At 41.6% G+C, this 22,175-nt stretch overlaps 2 protein-coding genes across 2 annotated transcripts; one reads left to right on the top strand and one right to left on the bottom strand.

Annotated features, from left to right (window-relative positions):
- Positions 1-204: 204 nt before the first annotated feature.
- PNN (pinin, desmosome associated protein) lies at positions 205-11,873 on the bottom strand. The gene is made up of 9 exons (XM_054026193.1): positions 11,718-11,873; positions 10,792-10,863; positions 10,273-10,338; positions 7,555-7,627; positions 7,382-7,476; positions 5,977-6,052; positions 4,657-4,812; positions 4,433-4,571; positions 205-2,614 (listed from the first exon to the last, which is right to left on the bottom strand). Exons 1-9 carry the CDS (start codon positions 11,828-11,830, stop codon positions 1,323-1,325), a joined length of 2,082 nt encoding a protein of 693 aa, XP_053882168.1. The 5' UTR covers positions 11,831-11,873; the 3' UTR covers positions 205-1,322.
- A 1,748-nt stretch (positions 11,874-13,621) lies between these two features.
- On the top strand, positions 13,622-21,411 carry TRAPPC6B (trafficking protein particle complex subunit 6B). The gene is made up of 6 exons (XM_054027763.1): positions 13,622-13,873; positions 14,340-14,407; positions 16,660-16,777; positions 18,804-18,887; positions 20,053-20,146; positions 21,212-21,411. Exons 1-6 carry the CDS (start codon positions 13,778-13,780, stop codon positions 21,241-21,243), a joined length of 492 nt encoding a protein of 163 aa, XP_053883738.1. The 5' UTR covers positions 13,622-13,777; the 3' UTR covers positions 21,244-21,411.
- The last annotated feature ends 764 nt before the right edge of the window (positions 21,412-22,175 follow it).

The raw sequence follows: 22,175 nt of genomic DNA, 5'->3' as shown, positions 1-22,175 counted from the left end.
ATGCTTCATCTTTCCCACCTTGTATTTAGTTTGGACACTCTGGTTACCTTTCTCCAGACCTGAAGTGAAGCTTAGTGACGCTAGAAAGCTTGTTCTCTTCTCTAACAGAAGTTGGTCTAATACAAGATATTACCTCTCCCACCTTGTCTCTCACAATGTTTGCCTTTACAGATTAATATGAACAGAAACAGTCTTAAGCATTCATTCAGTAGTCTAATTAACCACATTTATTTGCACATGTACAGAACAGGCCAACAGGTATGTCATTGTTTCATACAAATTTATAAAAACAAAGTCACCTTGATACACCATACTGCTTTATTTGGAATTTACACACTTCCCTATCAAATACATTCAAAAAGTATCCTTGAACACACACAACATTGGTATTAGTCCCAGATAACTCCAACGTAATAGTCATAGTGGCACATAGGGATCAAAGTTTAATCAGTGGCAAACAAATAAATTGTTTAGTTAAAAATGAACAGAAGTCTTGGCCTTTTCCACCACTGGCCAACAAAGCAGGGAGCATCACTAAACAGACATTGTTTTCAGAACACAGTTGTAAACATAACCTGAGCACCTGCAGAGGACAGAGTAGCATTCCAGACTCTCTGACTCTGTCTTGGTCTACGTTAGCATTTTTATTTAACTACTGCTCAAATATGGGTTGGAGACACATTTGTAAAATGGGAAAATAAATCAAGCTAGAATTGGTTAGGGTGGGGAAGAAAGTAAAGAAGTGAAAACAGACTGTTCACTTCCCTCTCTCTCTCCTGCTTTGGGAAGTTGAGGCTGTCTTTAGTAGAACTTTGAATTCCAATTCTTACCAAGGATGAAGGAGAGAAGGTAGAATGGTAATTATGCTAGGTAACAATGTTCTAAAAGCTCCTAAAATATGTAGATTGAAAGGGGAAAGTTAAGTGTCAACAGGACATCTCAAACCATTTATTTAAAATGCACATTTATTTCTACAAAAAAAGTATGATACAGAAGTAGAAGTGATCACACCAGTTTAAAGATTTACCTATTAAAATATACAGAGATTCTTAATGAGTACAGGATATTTAAAAAAGATGCAAAGGGGGGGTTAATTCTTTTATTTTTACAGTTTTCTGGAACTTCACATAATTTTGATAAGTAATCTTTTACAAAATTATGTAAAAAGTACAAGATGCCTGGTAAACGGTCTGCATTTTTCCAAAAGACTTTTTACAGCATGCATTTGTTAAGGCAGCCTTCTCCTCCTCATAAGGAATCCTTTTACTCATCAAGTAATCTTCTGCTGCAAAGATTAGGCTAAGGAAGTTTAGTCTCTTCTGTTAACGCCTTTTGTCTTTCCTGTCTGATTTACGGTCTCTTTCACTCCGTGAAGTTCTTTTGCCTGACCGACTATTTTCTGACACAGACCTCTTTCTGTCAGACCTTGAACTTTTATCCTTTGATCCTTTTGTATCTCTGCTACTACCTTTTGAAGACTTGTGACTTCTGTCTAGTCCTGAAGCATCCCTTCGCTTCCTATCCGAGCTCCTCCTGCGCTTTCTATCCCTATTATGACCCCGTCCTCTGCTTCGACTTCTGCTCTCACTGCTGCTAGTGCTACTGCTGCTACTGTCTCTGCTACTACTTCCACTAGTGCTACTGCTGCTGCTGGAACTACTCCGACTACTGCTGCTGCCACTGCTGGAACTGCTGCCACTACTACTGCTGGTTGAGCTACTACTACTCGTACTAGTGCTGCTGCTACGACTCCGACTCTTGCTAGTCTTGTTCCTTGTTCTACCCCTGCTTCTACTCCTAGTTTTACTCTTAACTTCTACACTAGTTGCCTGGATCTGATCTGCTTGCAACTCACCCAGCTTTACAGACACCACAGTGACTTCCTCCTGGTCTGCCTGAGGCTCTTGATCTTGAATGGACTGAGACAATGGAGGAGGCTGTGGCAGTGGCACAGACTCTGGCTGGGGCTGTATCTCTGCCTCAGGCTCTGGCTGGGCTTCAGGCTCCTTTTCCTGTTTCTCTTCAGGTTCAGCTTCAATTTCTGGTTTGTTAGCTTTCTCCTTTTCAGGAGAATCAGTGTTAAGCTCTTTTGCTGGCTGAGCATCACACTCAGCTTCTGGTTCCACTTCCTTGCTATTTTCACTTTCTAATGGTTCTGCACTATCAGCCTCATTCATCTCCACCATATCCTGCTCGTTATCCACTGGCTGAGAACTCTCACCTTCCTCTCTTACAACCATAACCTCTTCATGCTGACTATCCTGCTGCCTGTCATTCTCCTTCACCTCAGCTCTCTCTTCTACCTTATCCTCCACTTCATGTTTCTGCTCCTCCTCCTCCTCCTGTTCTTTCTCTGCATCACTATGACCTGCCCCTATTTTCACCTTTTCCTCCCCTGCCTCCTCCATTTCTACATCATTGTTCTGGTTACCTGTCTCCATCTCTTCCACCTGCTGAGCCACCTTACCCTCTTCCTGCTCCTTGTTCTGTTCTTCTTTCTTTTCTTCTTTGTGCACCTCCTGCTGTTCTTTTTCCTTTACAGACTGTCTTCTGGGCCTGGCCTCCATTTTGTTAATTTGTTCTGCAAACTCATTGCGTCTATTTTCAAATATTGCTGGAGAACAAGAGGCAAACATGAAAGAGTAAATTTCAGAATAACTTGTCAAAGTTAATACTGAAATCTTACTTATTCCCAAATATGGTTTATGAATTGTAAAATACTAATGTTCCTGTTATCTTTCCAAAGTGTTGTGCTATTCAAGTGTAATCCAAAAGAGGCAATAGTTTACCAAGAAAGTAAAAGAGGAGAGGTAGGTGAATTTAAGCCCAAATTTTAGGTTTTATGAAAAGCTATCCAAAAAAATTGGTCAACAGATGATCAACATTTCTAGAATTCCAATGAAGAATTTTTATTATTTTTAAAGCTATTAATGTTTAAATCAAACGTCAGAATATAGGTTTCCTTGGGCCTAATTTTAAAGCCTGATCCAAACCAAACTAGACCATCGCCAATCCAAAGCCAACCTGAGCATGTTGAGTTGTTTTCATACCTGATAGAAACACTTGTATTCCAGTCAGATTACAAGGGTCTAGCAATGACCTGGACTCCATTTTCTTGACTTTGTTTCCTCCATGGAGCCACCAGGGCTAATTACCACCAACCCCTCAGGCCACCTCAACCCAGTGCCCTGCAAATGAAGGGTGTCTGCTTCTCCCTGGGTCGTTGTTCTGAACCTGTACTCAGTGCTGACACCCATCCTTGGGGCCCAGCTCCTGCCGGCCTCCTCACTGCACTGTGCGTGCTATGGAGAGGCACTGCAACTCATCAACACACTCACTCTGCAGTGTACACAGGGCAGCGAGGTGAAGGGCGGCCAGCAGGAAAGGGGCATGCAACTGTTGCCATGCCGACCCAATGAGTAAGAGGAGGTAATCCTTAAACCCAGGAATGTCAGGCTGTTTTCAACTCAACCCTAATGCTTGTAGTTGGGTCTTGTCAAGTTTGGACTGGTTTACAAGACTAACACCTGAGCATTTTCACTTCGGTACTCATACTATTGGCACTGACTAGGTTCCATTGTCTAAGCTGGATGAAATGAAAGTAGTAAGAGCCTAAATGGCATAAAGTAAATTAGATGTTTAAAAGATCAATTATATTAATAGGGTATTTGTACACGTGAACTAGTTTTAAACTTGAAGTTAACTTGACAGCATTCATTTCAGCTAGGAAGATCAGTCAGAATGATATAAATAAAAGGCTTTGAGGGAGGGAGATCTCATGTTTAAGAAGATTCAAGGAAAAATACTACAATTGATAAATTCTCAACTGAAGTATCTCCTTTTAAAAACCCATAATATGCTCAGTATCACACATACTGATCTACTTTAAATTGTTTCCTGAAAGAAACTTAGATAGTTATTCTGAGGAAAGGGGTGCGCATATATATATATATATATATATATATATATTTTAAGATCAATAATTTTAAAAAACCATTTAAGTTATCACAAAAGAGCTAATTTGTTCTGTTCCTCAGAACACACAAGTTGCTGACTCCTTGGTAACACTTACATTTTCACACATGCTCGCTCCATGGAATGTGCCTCCTTACCTTCTTGCCTCATTAGCATTTACAGGTGAGACATGGCTACGGGCGATAACATGAAGCAAAGAATACAACTCACACACCTTTAAAAGACTATATGCATACACCACTTCTCAATTAATTTTGTACTAGATAATGACTTCTTTAAAAAAAGGTGTTAAGTGACAAAATCTCACCCCACTTCTCCACCAACCACTGTTTAGAAATGTAAAATTTGTTCTAGTAATGGAATTAAGATATTGAAATTCAAAAAGTTAAAGAAAATACATATCTTGCTTGAGGGAGGAGAGTACGCTCATACTCCTTTTCCTGTACATACCACCTACCATTCATTTTTTTTTGCGAATCATCTATTAGCTTTTGCGTAGCGGGACACATCCTGCCTGGTATGTAGAAGAGATGGGGCCTTGTCCTGGTTCTTATATATTTAATTATTTTGGCATTATGTTCATTCCATTCTTCTTGCTGAGAAACAAAGGAAAAAGTTTAAGATACACAAGAGTATACTTTACATAAGAGAAGTACTGTGAGTAAAACTCAGAATACTCACCAGTTGAGCAAGTTCAACCTTTTGTTCCAATAGACGCAGTTCTGTCTGTTTAGCACGCCTTTCTTCAAACAATTCTCGCCTCTCATTTTCAACCTGCTTTCTCTCCTCCTCTGCCTGCACTTCAAGCTTTTGTTCAATTTCTTGACGTCTCTTTTGCTAAAGGTAAATAAAGTATCGTCTTAGCATTTTCTTCTAGTGTTGAAAAGGTATCGTACTCTTGATCAGTTTTGTAAGTATAAGAGTTATGCAAACAAATGTTACATGCAGTTACACTATGGAGTGAAATATTTATATATTCTTCCTTTAAACACAAGTTAAGATAGAATTCAGAAGCTAGCTGTAGAAAAATTTCAACCTATAGAAAAATTCTGACCTCAGTTTAAGACCAAACAGTTGTCTCAATAGGAAAGAACTCAGAACTGTAACTTATCAATAATTTTTAAATAGTTAATTTTACCTAAGCAATTATTCTTAAAAAAAAAAAAAAAAAAAAACTACAAAAATACTACTAAAAAAAAAAAAAATCTTGTATTCCATTTGGGATCAGGCTGACCAACCACCAGAAATACTTTTCTAGTTTAAATGGTTATCTAGTGATAAGTTACAGCTATACTAAACAATAGCTTTATCAATACCACAGGAGAGACATCTATTTACTGAAAATGGGACGGTTTACAATATGTTATGAAAAAATCACTGACTTGTGCACAAAAGTGGCGTAGCACAATTACGTTCTTATGCACTTTTGGCACAGTTGCCTATGGTTTACAAAACCAGAACACAGAAATAGAATCACTACATCTTAAGTCAGTGATTATCTTTAACAACTGTTTCGTTTTGTATTGTTCACAGTAATAGACCACTTGTTTGACGGGTTAGATATCACAGCCAGCCTTTTAGTTGGCTACAAGTGCCATTCACTTTGAAATTACTCCACATACTCAATACCAAGAGGAATGTGTTATCCTTTTCCTGCTCTGCAAGTGTTTTAGAATATGATGCTTTCTTAAAATTTCCTATGAGCATATACAATTTATCACTTGTGTCATGACAACTGGGGACAAAGCTCAGAGTTTTGCAGCACTTTCAAATCCTAAAAGAAAGAAGAATCCCTACCTCGTTTTTATAGCTTTATCAGTTCAAAGCATCTTTAAAAGCTTCTTAAACTCTTGGCCCCTGGGGTCGGGATGTCTCACTATAAGCAATGCATATATCATGGGAATTTTTCACTCCGTGCATTGAAGCAGTAACTGCTTAATTTTGCCTCACTTGCTTTAGTTGTGTCAGGTTATAGAATATAATATTAAGAGAAACAAGTACCCTTTCAGTAGCAACTGTGGATTCTTGTTTAAATTTCTGAAGAGTGCCCATCAACAAGCCAAATATACGTCGATTCCTGAATAAAAGACAAAACAGTTTTTGAGACTCAGTTTAAAACATAGGGATTTTGCTTGCATAAACACTGAGGGAAATTATTGTAGACACCACATAATAGACACCTATTTCTAAAGGGTCACTAACATTCCAAGGCCCCAAGAAAGAGGTATGGGCTGTGCCAACAGCGTAGAACATAATTAATAATGTATACTTCGATATAAGTGTACACTTTGCTTTACCAAATAAACTAAGACATTATCTATGCCCAAAAGATCTCACGCTAACAGAAAACAGTTCAGGTAACAGTGGGGAAAAATAACTACTGAAGAATTCATTGTAAAATACATACATGGAAAAAGTGGATTTTAAGGAAGGATTTAGAAAAGGGCACAAAAAATTAAAAGCAAAAGACTCTTCCAAGTGCAGGGAATAGCAGAAAGACCAAAGCTGAACAAACTGTTTGGTCTAGTAGGGGGATCCATGTACTGGAAGAGTCTGGGTTCTGTCATGGGACTATTGTGTAAACTTAAAGTCAATTCACTTCTCTGTGCCTCCATTTCCTCAGCCATCCTTTGTCTATCAGCTGGGGAAAGGACCACCTATCACTATGTGTTTGCACAAAACCTTATATGATGAGTGTCACAAAGTCAGTGGTAGGGGCTGATTCTCTCACTTGACTCTAGAGGCTGGGAATAAAAGTTCACTGACAACAGGCTAGTTGTGATCTTGTCCAACTGCATGACGTGCTGGCCAATTATAAGACTTGTTTAAAGTAAATACATTTACTTCCTTCCCCTATCCATAAACTCACTTCCTCCATGCCTCCCATTACTGCCTTTTTCTGAATATTCTTCTTCCCCACCCAATACCTCTTTTTCCTGCCTTTAGGATTTTCCCCCTTGTCCTTACTTTTAGGAACTATGCCCCTCCTCTTTAAGGGCTACTGCCTCCCCCAACAGAAAGTTCCTCCCCCTCACTCATTTTGGGCATTTACCCGAGGAGATAGGGTACCAGAAGCAATTACTCCTCTTAGCATGGAGCCACGGGGCAGCAAAAGCCAGGCAGGAAGGAGGAAGAGAACAGGAGCAGAGTCCTGAAGTCTTTGTAGGGAGGGGAGAAGCATGTGAGATCTGAGGACAATGCACTCTCTATCGTGTAATCCATTTTAAGAAATGTATCTAGGCTACATTTACTCTCAAGGTAGCCTTCCAAATTCACCTGTCATGTATAAATACTGCTTTCAGTAACCATATGATTTTTTTTTTTTTAAATCATACCATGTTCCATGTTAGGAGACAGAACATGTGAAGACACCACATAAGCATAAGGAAAATAGATTTATAGGTACCTTTGTTTTCCCTTCTCATCCATAGTTTGATCCTGAATTAGGTCTCGACGTGTTCGCTCTTTGGAGGTAGCAACAACAGAAGATTGCAACGCCGGCTACAAGAACAACAAAACCATCAGTTTGTGTTCCATCTACGCACTTCTGTGCCAAATACCCACTCTCTCAACTGTTACCTTTTTAACATCTTCATCCTCGGCGTCGCTTTCATGGCGTGATTCTCTCCTTGTCCGACGTTCCCCACCCAGCCTGAAGAGAAAATACAAGAGTCAAACATCATTATTTGAGATTGAAACAAGTATAATGGAAAGTTTACATCCCAACAGAGACAGCACTTAAGTACACCTCTACCCTGAGGTAACGCGACCTGATATAACACGAATTCGGATAGGACGTGGTAAAACAGTGCTCTGGGGGGCGGGGCGCACTCCGGCGGATCAAAGCAAGTTTGATATAACGCGGTAAGATTTTTTGGCTCCCGAGGAAAGCGTTCTATCGGGGTAGAGGTGTACATATTTAAATGCTTTGCTGAATCCAGGTCTTAATAAAGAACAACAAGCCTACAAATTAACAACAGAGCTATTCCCAATTTTTATCTCCTGGTATTTCTGTATCACAAGGCCAACCTAAAATATAAATGCTTCATACTTCAAGACAAACTGCATACATATATGCGATGTTTTAAGATACTTTTGAAACAAATGCAATTTTTGTTTTTCTAAAAGAGTACACAATGAACACAACTATGGAACTCCTTTAAAACTCCACAAACAAAACCAATTGAGACCTTATTGCTGAACTGCAGCCAAATAGGAAGTGTTTCTGATTAAAGACAATCAGTTACACAAGAATAAACCCGGGCAAAGCTACACAAAATTTTATGAGATTCTATTCCTGTGTGTTGCTTGTGTTTAAGATGTCTCTTTCACAACCCAGTTTCTTTGAGCCTTCTATAAAGTCAAACCTAGGTAAAATTGTTGCTACAGAATGTTGCAGTGTGACAAGTTCTACACCATATCTGCACTGTATGATCACACAGAAAAGATTTCAAGAGGAAAAAGTCCCTATCAGGAGCCATGAACTCAGTAGCAAGTTCCTCAAACTGAATTTGGCAGCGATACATACTAAATTATGGGGCAAGAAAGTCTATTGAACGGACTAAGAAATAAAATCACTGCTGTGTTCCATACATTATTAAAGATAACCTACAAAGAAAAAAATAGAGGACATGCTCACCTATAACTGGAGTTCTTTGAAATGGACTCTAAACATTCACACTCTTGGGTTGCACTACTGGTGCAGTTCAATGGTCGAATGGCTCATTTCAGTGTCACCCAAGGGTCCTAATATCCCCTCCTTCTCCTTCATTGTTCCTGAATGTTCTGAGGGTAAATTTATAAATGTTCTGAGGGTAAATGTTCTGAGGTGTGGCGTTCTGGCCTGCTCAGTTCCTTCCACCACCTTCTCAAGTCTGCGATTGTAATAAAGACTTCACAGACAATGGGTAGGGAGTGTGAAAGTGTAGAGTTCATCTTGAACTCCAGTGACAGGCAAGTAACCTCTGTTTCTTCTTTGAGTGGCATCTACACACACACACTCTTGGGACAGTCTGATGAGTGGTACAGTACTGTGAAATGAGGAAAATGGGACACAGAGTCCTATTTAAACACTGACTGAAGTACAGCTCTACTGAACTGTGCCGCACACCTAGATGCTGAATCAAGGGAGTAACGTTTAGAGAACATGTGTACAGAGCTCCAAGTTCCAGCTCTGCAGTTTTCAATGAGCACACATTTAAGACACGCCAAAGAGGCTGCCTTAGCCTAGTGAAACGTGCAGGAAGAGGGACAGAAGGTAGTTTGTAGTTCTCCAGTACAGAGCCTAACCCATTTAGACAAGCATTGAAAATAACCTGACTTTTACTATTCTCTTTCAAGGCTATGGAGAGATTAGGGGATTTAAATAAAATGTCAGTGCTCTTTTATCAACCAACTTGTGGACTTTTAATTCTCCCGAGTGTGCATGAGGTGTGGAAAAGAACACTAGCAGGATAAGTGACTCTCAAAATGTAAGTCAATGAGGGGAGGAGCAGCTGGCAGCATGAGAGCACTCCAACCTAACTGCTATGAAGTTCCACTGTCAGCTGCAATCCAAGAATGGTACACGTAAAAGCCACTCAAAGACATAGTAACAGGTTTGTGACCTTGTGCTTTGTCTATATATGGGTTTGCCTTGGTTTAACTTAATCAGTTTAAAATCAATTTGGTTAAACCATTGCAATTTTAATGTGTAGAAGAAGCCTTAGTTATCTGCCCTAGCAACCAGATACTCAACTTCTACCACTGTATTCAATGATAAAAATACTAGCAAAAACATTCAGTTAGTATGTTCAGCAGTTAATGTTGACAATTAAGCATTTTAGATTTCAGTGTTAACACCCCATTGAGCAGGGGGTGAGAGGGGGAGGGGGGCACAGTTTACATTCATATATTACTTCAGAACCATTAAAGGGTGTGTATATACCACTCAATTCTACATCTGATCGCACTCCTTCACAATTATAGAACATATCAGTAGTGGAACCAGTGGCTTAAAATGGAAAGCAAATACTACCTTACAGGTCCATTGTATTGCATTTTATAGTGAGGAGAATGAGACAAGATTTCATCAGAGGTGAAATGGACATGTTAACACAGACAGAATCATTTCCTTACTGTTGCAACAGTGATCTTCCAAAAAAATGACAAGAGTGTCTTAAGTTGGGAATGAGTAATCTTTAAGCAAGTAATTATAAAGCCACCAGACTAACAATTACCAGTTCTGATAATTTAAATTTGCTAAATCATAATGACCTTTTACCCCAGTAAAGTTTTTATGTCCACCTTTGTACCTACCTACTGGTTGCCCCTTCAAGATCCCTCTGTTTGGCTGGGGGTCCTCCACTATCCGAGAATCCACGCCTAAAAAAAAATACAAGACTTAAGACAGGAAGTACAATAAATGAGTAGTAGTCTGAGCGGAGACCTGGAAGCTGGAGCTCCGGAGCTCCCAATGCAGGTCTGTCACTGACTCAACTGTGACCCTGGGTAAGTCAAACCTCCTGTCTTTGTGGGTAATGCCTGCCTACATCACAAGAAATAACCACCATAATAAATTAATTATATTTTGGTAACAGCCAAATTATATAGCTTTTTCCAAATGCTAAGTAAATGGCCTATATTAGCAGCATGAAGTACATGATAACCCTGTAATTCTGACCTTCCAACACCTGATATTCTACTATGGGAAAGTATCACTTGGCCAGGGCAGACAGTCAGCCACAAAATAAATGTCTCATGTAGTAACAGTTAAAGCTAACATGTGCATAAACATACAGTAAATTTATTTTATCATCTAATTCTGCAGTTTCTTACCTTAGCAATATGCTACCACGCCCTCTACCTCCACCAGGGCCTGTGATGGTCAATAATCTACCTTGAGCGGGCCTGGAAGAAATGTACTAGGTGTTAGAACTTGAGCAGGGTAAGCAAATACATGCTTTCTCTAGACATCTGCATGGCCTCACACACCAGACATGATCTGTGACAGAACCTCAAGTGCCCAGAGACAGAGCCTTGTTTGGAAAAATCTTGCCAGGAAGCAGCAGCACAAAACTTGGGGAGCTGCACAAGGATGCAGGATTGCTACTTAGGGTCGCCAACATTGTATTTTTTTTTTAAATAAGGGGCTGTTTTCCCACCCTACCCCTCCTCCCAATATAATTAATAATAAGAAGCAGCAGCAGCAGCGCTCACCTACCCTAATGAAAAAATAAGGGACTTTTGGAAACCCTATGACCCCATCCCAACCCGGCTGGGCCTCCCCGGCTGAATCACGCCTGACAGACGACTAGAGAAGAGAGGCTCTTTGTGTCTCCCTTAGACACGTTACCGACCGTGCAGGCAAATCACACGTACCGTGTCCCTACATTCACGGGGTGGTGAGAGTCGATCCAGCGCCCGGCCCAGCAACCCCATTGGAGCAACAAGGAAAGCGGCGGGGCGCCCCCGCCTGCACGCTAGAGGGAGGCCGCAGCGTCGGCCAGGGCGCTCGGGGGGAGGGGGGGGGAATCTCCCGCACTCACGGGTCTGAACCAGGTGCCCGAAGCGAGAAGGTGCGTCGGGCTGTGGCCTGGAGCGCTCCCAAAACCCGCGAACAGTCGGCAGGGTTTGCTGCCAGGGTCGGACATGCGCGGCCCCATCGCTGCCCAAGAAAAGGCGCCCGCAAGGCTCGCCAGGGCCCAGCCCAGCCACCCCCCCGCAGCCTCGGCGCGCGCGCGCCCACCCAGCCCCGGCCTCACCTCACATCGTTGGGGTCCCGGCCCGTGAGTTTGCGGATATTCTCATCCACGTGCTTGAGGCTCTCCTTGGCCTTTTCCAGCTGCTCCTGCAGCGCGCGCACCGCCACCGCCATCCCGCCAGCAGCGCGGCCTAGCCAGGGGCCTAGCGCAAAGCACCGCTGGGTAACAGAGAGAGACGCCCCGCCTACAGACAACTCGTCCCGCCAATCACAGAGCTCAGAGCCAGAGTGACACCAATAGACAACTACCGACTATTTGCGCCCACCAATCACCGAACCCCGACGAAGAACGACACCTCCCACAGCCAAGCATCGCCCGACGCATCTGCCAATTAAAGAGCCCATGTCGAAGTGACACCCCCCACAGCCTATTACCACATCGACGAATCACCAAACGGACAAACAAAATGACACCACTCATAGCCAACCAGCACAGTTTCCTTCCTTCAGGTCAACCAATCAGAAGCGGAATAATACTATCTCCACCCCACTCTGAACTAATCCCAACTTTCCCACCGAGGCGCCTCAGAGACTAAGAGGCAGAACTAACAGGACTGGGGAGTAGCCAATCAGCTCCTAGTTTGTTATAAATGAACCAATAACAAAGCATTTCATTTATTCCGCAAGGTCTGGCGTTTAGCCAGTGAACTCGCGCGCTGCTTGCTTCTTCCTCTTGCAGCCGCCTCCTCCTGGGAACCTGCTCTGTTACTCTGCTGCCTCGCTCATGGGGAGAATTTGCTGTAGAGGAGCTGAGATCCGCCTAGCACAGCGCGGGTATCTCCCCTGCTGCCGCTCAGAACGCCGCTACTCCACAGCCTGCCCTGCTGTGCGACGCCACCCTGCAGCCACATGGCCCCTCACCGGCCGGTTGCAGCACGATTGGCAGGGGGCAGATCGTCCCCGGCACAGTTCTGTGGCTCCTGTGATTTAGTTGGGGTTGGGCCTGCTTTGAGTAGGGGATTGGACTAGATGATCTTCTGAGGTCTCTTCCAACCCCTGATATGCTATGATTCTTCTAGTCCTACAGGCCTTGCAGAGTATCAGGGGGTAGCCGTGTTAGTCTGTATCTACAAAAACAACAAGGAGTCTGGTGGCACCTTAAAGACTAACAGATTTATTTGGGCATAACGAAATGGGCCAATTAACCATCTAAAGTCAACAAGCAAGGAAACTTGAATGAAAGATGGGTTCATTGTGCTGGTGCTGGATGGTGGTGATGGCCTGGCCTAGATGATCTGGTCTTTTCTGGCCTTAAATTCTAAAATAGTGAGGGTGAGGTGTTAAGATAAATGTGAAGAAAGGCAGTAGAAACTTACTTTTATCTTTAACATTATCCTTAGTTTAATCCCAGATGTATCTGCAGAGGTAGAGGGTGCCATTATAAACTCACATCCAGCTTGTATCCTCTCCCCAACCCCCACACACCCTAGAGCTGCCAAGAAGATTTTCTCCTGTAGACTGCGATTTGTCCCCTTTATAATGAATGTCAGCCACAAATAAAAAAAGGTAAAATGCCATTGTCCAAACGATATTGGCAGAATGTCTATAACAGCTTTCAGAGCCAGTAGAGCTCCTGGCTGTGCCAGTTTAAAACATGAGTGAGACCAGGGGCAGGGTAGGGTGTAAAGAGCAGTGATTATACCCAGGCCATATGGAGAAAAGGGAATTTACTGAATTTCAGGCAGACGTCAATATTTTAAATATCTGACATTAAAATAGTCCCCAAGTTTCACACCCAGCATCCTCTGCCACCTGGAATTGCATCCCCGGCCTTGCCCCGCATCCCCTCACTCTAACTTTGCAACCCCTGGCCCCACCTCCCCCTCCTTTGCCCCGCCTTGCGAAGAGCGCAGCGCGGTCGCCCCGCCCCAGTACGCTTTTCCCCGGGGGGCGGGGCCCTTGGAGTCTGACAGGGGGGAGCCCCGCCCCTGCCCGGAAGCCGCCCGTTGCCTTGACAGTGAGGCCGCGCTGCTTCCCGGAGCGGCCGGGGCCCGGTCTGGGAAGGAAGGAGCCGGAGCGGGGAGGCAGCGCGAGGCCGGGCCCTGTCCTGTAGCCACCGGCATGACCAGGCCGGAGATGGCGGACGAGACGCTGTTCCTGCTGCTGCACAACGAGATGGTGTCTGGGCTGTACCGGGCCGCGGAGCACGGCGAAGGGGTGAGGCGGAGGCTACCGGGGGGGAGACCCTCTATTGCCGAGCACACGCACGCATTGGCCTGGCGGCGATCTCCCGGGGGTTCCTTATCCAGCTGGTCCCTAAGCTGCTGCTTGGCACGATGCCTGTGCCCGGAGCAAACCCCGCTCCCGTCAGGGTCTCTGGGTGCCAGGAGCACCGTGGGGCAAAGCCCAGCCTGGCGCTGTCCTGGCCGAAGCTAGAGAAAGAAAGACACGAACACGTTTATTTCCTGAACTCAAAATATCTGATTCTTCTGTAAAATCTGTCAGGAGAGCCGGCTGGCCAGATCTTACTGTTAGCATGTGTTTGCAGGAGAGGGGCACGAGCTGAAATAGCATATCTATAGCTTGAGGCCATTAGGGATGGATGTGTTCTTATTTTCCCTATACACCCGTGCTACAAGACTGGCGTTAACAGAATATGAAAAGTAACTTTTGTATCTTCTAGGAAAACGGACGATGCATCACTAAACTGGAAAATATGGGGTTTAGAGTAGGACAAGGATTAATCGAAAGGTAAGAATAGTGAGTTTTAAAAAATGTCATCCTATAGCCTTGCTCCCACCCCCTGTGTCTCACTTTGCTGCTCCCACCCCAAACTCTTTCCCCGGGAATACCATGTGGACTGGAGCCCTCTATGAATTTTTGTTATTGAAGTACAGTTTACAGGACTGTACTTTATAGCATCACTTCTAGTGCTTTTTTAAGAGAGAGACAACATCAGCTCACCTTCAGACCCTTGGTAGAGTAGCTGACTTTAATTGGCGATTGAATACTTTTGTTAGCAGTCCATCCACTTCACTTTAAAATCATCCATAATTCTTGGATGAATGCAATCTAGTACAGGTGATTTATAGTTCTTTAATTGTCACTTGTTCTAGCACCTTCACTTTTGACACCTCATTCTCTTATGTTTCATATTTATTACCTGAAGATAGTTATCTCCCTCCTCCCCCCCCCGCATCCTATGTGATAAAGACTGAGGCAAACAAATTACATAGTTACACTAATGTCCTTTTTCCTCATGAATTGTGCCTTTTAGGCCTTTTCTACACTACAGAGTTTTGTCGACGCAAGTTACGCCAACATACAGCCATTGCTGTAATTAAACTGCTGTGGCATGTCCACACTACACTCCTTGTGTCTGTTGAGCGCATCCACAATAGCAGCTCTTGCATCGATACAGAGAGTAAAGCACTGTGGGTAGCTATTCCACTGTGCAACTGGCTGCAGGGTGTTTTGCGAAGGGTCTGCAATGCCTCATTGGGGCAGGTACAGCGTCACATAATGAAAGTTTCTCAATCCCATTGTTCCGTGGGCATCCTACTAGATTGCTAACAGCTTTTCAATTGCCCTGGTAACCTGCAACCTAGCCATCTCTGTCAGAAAGCATGGATCCTGCACTGCTGTTCAGTATTGTGCTGTGTGTTCTGAACACAAGGCTATAAGAGGAGCCCAAATGGGGGCTATTTGGCTGGGGGACGCCTTGAAGGAGCATGTTAACATTGATCCACAGTAATATGTGTTGCTGTAGTGTGCTGAGCCTGGCATTGTTTGTTTGCACCTTTCTATGAACCGTCTAATTCTGTGTGCCCGAAAAGTAACTGACATTGCTAAACACTAACACAAGAAACTCACAGAAACTCATGTGTGTGTGTGGGGGGGGGGGGAGGGGAGTGTGTATATGAGAGCGAGAGACAGAGTATGTGTTGGGGGAGTGTGGATGTGAGAGAGAGACAGTGTGTGTGTTAGGGAAGTGTGTGTGTGTGTTGGGGGAGAATGAGTGTGTTGGCATGCTGTCTATTTAAGTTCAGACAGCAGCTGGAAGCAACCAATCCTGAGGTAGAAGCTGGTGGTGCACAGACAGCTGGTGTCCCCTTATCCCCCAGCTCAGCGGAGACCAGTATACCGACAAGGGGAAGAGGACACCCTGACATTAGCCCCTGCCTCACTCCCTGGCTCAACACAGCACAAGTCTTTTCCCCCACCCCCCAATAGCAGCAGCCCACCCTGCCTGCCTGCCGCTGTGGTCCTAGTGCCAGGGAGAGCAGGATTCTGCATTAATGTTTTGATTCAGTGATTCCCTCTGAATTCTCCCACAGCCTCCTCTCCCCACAGACCAAGGAGATCCACCTCCTTCCCTGAAGTCCAGGCAGGAGTGTGTTTGCTGCCGGGAACCCATAGGTGCCGACTTCTACTGGTGCCGGTGGGTGCTTGACCCTCCTCTCCCCCTGGCCCCGCCCTGACTCCACCCCTGTCCTGCCCCCCATCCCTATTCCAACCCCTTCCCCAAAGTCCCTTCCCCAAATCCCCGCCCTGCCTCCTCCCCTGAGCGCGCCATGTTCCCACTCCTCCCCCTTCCCTCCGGAAGCTTGCTACAGCTGTTTGGCGTCGGCAAGCGCTGGGAGGTGGGCGGAGGAGCAAGGACGCAGTGCTTTGAATCCTTCCTGCATCCCTGTCAGCCATTCATGCCCAGGATTAAAGTTAGTAAATTCAAAGATATTGGTCCCACCATAATTTTGTCACTTCATACGTAGGTATTAAGATAACATAAAAGCAACACACAATACTATGCATACATGAGTGACAGTAGTCAAGGGAGTCTATATTTGAATGTTCTGACTGTGTTCTATACTTAAATCTCAACCAATGTTGCATATAGCTTTTTTTTGGTGTCATTTACTTGACATATGGTCAATTGAGAAAGTCACTGTACACCTGCATTTACTTGAACAAAATCAACCTAACTATTTCTGCTCTGCTCTTAGGTTTACCAAAGACACTGCCAGATTCAAGGATGAGTTAGATATTATGAAGTTCATCTGCAAAGATTTTTGGACTACAGTATTCAAAAAGCAAATTGATAATCTAAGGACCAATCATCAGGTATTAATACTGTAGCATAAGAGTTAATTTGTGGAGCTTGTTATAAACATTTTATTATTTTGAAGGAATAATAATATTGCTTTAGTTTGTCGTGGTCTGAAATTAATCATACACATTTTCCATCAGGGATAACCTTTTTCTTTATATGGTCTTATTTTAAAAAGTAGCTGTCCTTAGTTAAAAAGAATTGTTTTAGATACTACTTTCAATGCAAACTTGACTATAATAAATATTGGAGTGGTGTTATAATGCAGACTTGGCTGTAATAAAGGCTTAGAGTGATGTTATAGTCTTTTGCCATTTTAAAAGATTAATGTGCAGATCATCAAAGGAATTTAGGCTTCTAACTTCTGTTAAAATCAATAGCTGCTTAAATACCTTTGAGGGTCTAAGCCTAAATGCCTGCAGTCCCCCAAACATTTTTGTAGTACTGCTGCACCAACAGACCTAATGCAAGTACACAGTCCAGAAATGGAGATGGCAATTGTGGTTGAGTTTTGTTGTTTTACATCACATTTTTTACATACCTGATTAATCATTTAATAGAAAACAATTTCACTTTGTCATACATTTTATCTCAAACTGCCTGCATAATATTTCTCTAGAATGAGTTCCTTGAACCATTTTTACTTTGAAGTCATTATTGTATGCTTTTGAATGTTGCCATTTGAAATACTTCCACCCTGCTAAACACATTTTGTATGAAACAATTGACAAACTTTCACTGCAAATTGGCATCCCACTGATATGACACTGTATTTATGTCCCTTCCTCTGTGGAGCTAGCCAGTTCTCAAAGCTATAGCAGAATCATATAAACAGCTGCTTTCATTGTTAGAGCCTCAAATCTCTGTTTTTTCTTTCCAATAATCCATGGTGTGGCACAATTCTCATGATAAAATTGGGGATGGGGGAGACTTGTATGGGGGAGAAATGGCTGCAAAAGGTAAACTCTGTAAAGTATTTAACTTCCAATGGGTATTTTATCACCAATACAATTTAACAAGGAATGCTTGCGGATTAGAAACTGCATACTCAAATTTAATAATTTGTTCTTTGTTCTAATATTTATTATATTCCAAAAATATTTGAGATCTGTAATAGCAGAGCCTTAAACATTGTCAGTTTTATATATACCTTTAAATTCATTTCAAGTAATGTTAGGTTATAAATTGATAGAATCATCCTTACCTCTTACAGCCAGAAATTAAGCTTGGAGACATTTTCATTGCATGCTTAGATCAGCCTGTGCTGTTTTTGTACTTCCTGTTACATAACTTTATGTGGGCACCTTTTTAATATGTGCAGAGATGGATTATTAGAATCTGCTTTTATGCTGTTCATATCAGGGAGTACTCATGTCCATATCCTCTCCAATGATTTTTCATAATTAAATTATTTTGGGGGGAAAGTAGTGGAGAAAAAATTTACAGTTTCTTAAGTATTAAAATGAACAAATATTAACAACAAACAAAATTGAATACATCAGAGCTGCTGTTAAAATTATTCTTCAGCAGTGGAAAGACTTCTCCCAATTACATGCAAGTCATCAGGCGCATCTCAGCTTCACAACTTTAACCCTTGAAAGATTTGTGCCAAAACTGAGTTAGGTATGCAGATACCACAACAATGAATGTGCTTTGCAAACCTGGGTACATAAAGTCATTACAGGATTCTAAATACAAAGAAATTATCTTAAGAAAATATAATACACTTCTTATCAGCAAGTTGATAATATGTATTAATGCAATATTCTGGTTTTGTATAAGCTTGTAATTTGAAGTATCTTTTCTATGGTTCCTGTTTTTAAATTTTATTTTATAAAACTTAAAGAAACAATTCAGTTTAAACTTTCCACTCTTTATTCTTTATATATAGTGTAAATTCAGTTTCCTGTTTCAATCTGGAAACATTTCACTGTATTTGTAAATATCTCTTACAAAAAGATTAACTGATTCTCTCCAAAAAGGTTGATTACAATATGTTGTTAAATATCCTACTAAAGGAAAAAAATTTTTTTCCTATAGGGTATCTATGTACTTCAGGACAACAAATTTCGTCTCTTGACTCAGATGTCTACAGGAAAACAGTATTTAGAATATGCACCTAAGGTATTCTTCAGCTGTAGCCTGGAAAATTAGCAGTTTTAGATCTGTATTATCTTGATTCAGTTGTAAAAATTCTTATGACTGGAGTTGTGTGGATAGAAAAGGTACAAAACTGCGTTTGGAGCATTTTCTGTGTAAGTGTTAAATTAGATATCAGTAATGTTTTCTATTGTATTTAGGTACAGTGAATGTGACTGGTGGGTCAGGAAATAATCATGGTCATTTTGAGGCCTAGCAGTGTCAAGTTTGAGTGGCTTGTCTGATAGAGCAAGGGCTGCATGGGGGTCTCTTCTGCTCTGCCTGTGAGTGGAACATCAACAACAACACACCTTGCTCTATGGGGAATACTGCAATGGGAGTGACCATTCGCCTCACAAAACTTTTTTATTTCCCTTTAGTAGAAAGCAGGTATTATCAGGAACCTTCCCTGTCTTTCTTTTCCATTCCTTTTCTCCTAATTCCCCAGAGATGGTGAGATTATACTAAAGTGATGCTCAAAACAAACTGTCAATGATATTACATTTTTATAAGAAATATCTTCCATCAGATTTTTATAAATAGCTCTGAGTTTTATTAATTTAAATACTGTAGCTAACATAATAGATTAGATAAATTACATCAGTGCCTCAGCGGAGACTGCTGCTCTGAAGTGGTTTTGGTCAGAGTGTATGTCAGATATGGAGTGCTCAATTAAATTATAATATACTATAAATATCTCTTAGATGATAGCTTTTGATCTCTTAACAGAAGACATGACTATGGATATTTATAATACTGGATAGAGTCTTGTGAGATTTGCCTCTTTCTGTCTAGTCTGCTTGAGATACTGTTTTCTATTTTCTACATTTTTCTGTAAAAATATTTGGAGATATCTTTAAATTCATAACATTTACCCATTTTCTAAGGATAAGCTGAGCTCTGATTTATCAGCAGGTGTCTCAAGTTTAAAATCACTCCCTGAGTATTCTGGTATTAAGTTTATATACCCTCTGGCCAAATGTCTTGCAAAACATTGGCATGTCCTCAAATGTTGAAACAAAACCAGAACTACCACATAGGCTGTTTTTATGCATTTGTAGTTAGATTGTGATACAATGCTAGTATACTTTTATTGTAAACTTCATTTTTGATGATGCTGACATAAAATAAAATATAATTTTATGTTTAGTATCTGGCGTTCACCTGTGGACTAATCAGAGGTGGCTTATCAAATCTGGGAATCAAGAGTATTGTGACAGCTGAAGTTTCAGCAATGCCTGCATGTGAGTACATCTCAGATTGACAACTGTTGTAAGATCATTGAATAGCTTTCCTTATCTACTTCATCACTGTTCAAGTGTTCAATTTGGGACTAGAATTTAAAGCTGTACTAAGTGTGGATGTCAGGAAATAGCTTATTTTGAGTATTATTGAAGGTTGTTCTATTGAAAGAGCAGAGAAGGTTAGCACGGAGAAAAAACATTATTATAAAATGAAAAGCAAAACCAAGAAAAATTCATAGAAAAGAAAGACGGGAAAATGAAAAGCAGCAATCATGCCAGGGTGTGGCAGTAGGGCTAGGAAGGGGAAGATTCCAACCAAATGAGGTTGAGAATTGCTGTTTGAGTATCTTCTACTTTTGGAAAATGACTACTATTGTAGAATTCCAGGTGCCATGGGATTTAACTTTTTAGTGATTCTCAAACTTTTTTTTTTTACCGGTGACCCCTTTCACATAGCAAGCCTCTGAGTGTGACCCCTCTTAGAAATTAAAAACACATTTTTATGTATTTAACACCATTATAAATGCTGGACGTGAAGTGGGGTTTGGGCGGAGGCTGACAGCTCGTGACCCTCCCTCCCCCATGTAATAACCTCGCGACCTCCTGAGGGGCCCTGATGCCACATTTGAGAACCTGTTTTAGTACAACTTGGATTATAGCCTGCAAAATTAACATGTTATATGTAGTTAACTATTCAGTCTCCACTCCTCTTCAATATTTACATGAAACCATGAGAAGGGGTGGTGACATAATAGGCTTCACTGCCAACAACCTAATCTAAGTAAGTGTGTTCCCACAGGGCTTTGCACTAGTTTAAATTGTTTTTGTTTTTAACAGATTTAAAATGAAACTGATGCAACTTTGAACATAGACAAGCTTGTAAAAATACCTTTAACTGGGTTTAACAAATGTAAAGAATAGCTAGATTTTTTTTAAGGTGAAGAAGAGGACTGCACTGTCTCCTGCTAGCTCTTTTGAACAAAGCAAGTATGAGAAGTTGCTGCCATTGGAAGGATTTACAGATAATACTGATATTTTGTAATTTGATTCTGCTTTTCTTTGCAGGTAAATTTCAGGTGATGATACAGAAGATGTAAAACATGTTCAGATCTGTGTATCTGCCCTTTTTAAAAAACCCTGTGTACACTAAAGATGTCTTGATTAATTTAGCTTCACCTGTATACCTTATAAATTATAGTAGCATGCAGCACAATTCCTGTATTATGTAAAGTAAATATTAACTTAATAAAAATAGCTTAACACTATATTAGTATCTTGGTATGAAATTAGTAAGTTCTGTACTAAGACATTAAATATCCACCACAATACACATTCAATTGATTAAACAACAGAAACACATGCATTTTAGCTAATAGATTGCTGAATAATGAAGATTGCAGGCAGATGTATTTTAAAAATCTTTAAAGTTGGAATTGAAAACCTGAAGTATGGTAGCGTGGGCAACTTTCCCCCTCCCTTTTTGTTCTTTAATAGTGTTAGTTAGATCCTATGGGTGAGAGTGAATGGATTGTAAAAGGAGGTGAAGAGCTTGTACATTTCAGCAACTTGGGGGGTTGACAGAATAATGGTATATTTGTTTATGGGATGTATGGGGGCATTGCTGAAAGAGGGCAGAGTTAAGATTGCTTGGGCAACCTTAACTGTGAATGTCCTGTTTTTTAGAAGTTTGAGTTTTGCTCAATTCAGTATTCTGAAAGGTGATGACATACCACCAAGCAACTTTAACTCTGCATTAACATAGGGATCTTTTGCCATTCAATTTCCTAGTTTTTTGAATGGGAAAAATTATGTTGTTGGTAGAAGTTAGTAGCCATTTAGGCTGTTGTAGATATGTCCCACAATTTGCATACTGAGACATCCAAAACTCCCGCCACTCAGCTGGGCTTCACCAGCCATGAACCTGATGCCTTCTCTGCTGGCAGACCTTCCACCACTGCAGCTAAGAACAGATGTCCCTGAAGCCTTCACTACTTGGTATACAAACTCTTCTGTTGCTGTTACTTCCCCC

This window comes from Malaclemys terrapin, chromosome 4, assembly GCF_027887155.1.
Source record: "Malaclemys terrapin pileata isolate rMalTer1 chromosome 4, rMalTer1.hap1, whole genome shotgun sequence".
In the NCBI taxonomy this organism is placed as follows: Eukaryota; Metazoa; Chordata; order Testudines; family Emydidae; genus Malaclemys; species Malaclemys terrapin.
The sequence above is the reverse complement of the archived record's forward strand: the minus strand, read 5'-3'. Positions and strand labels throughout refer to the sequence as shown.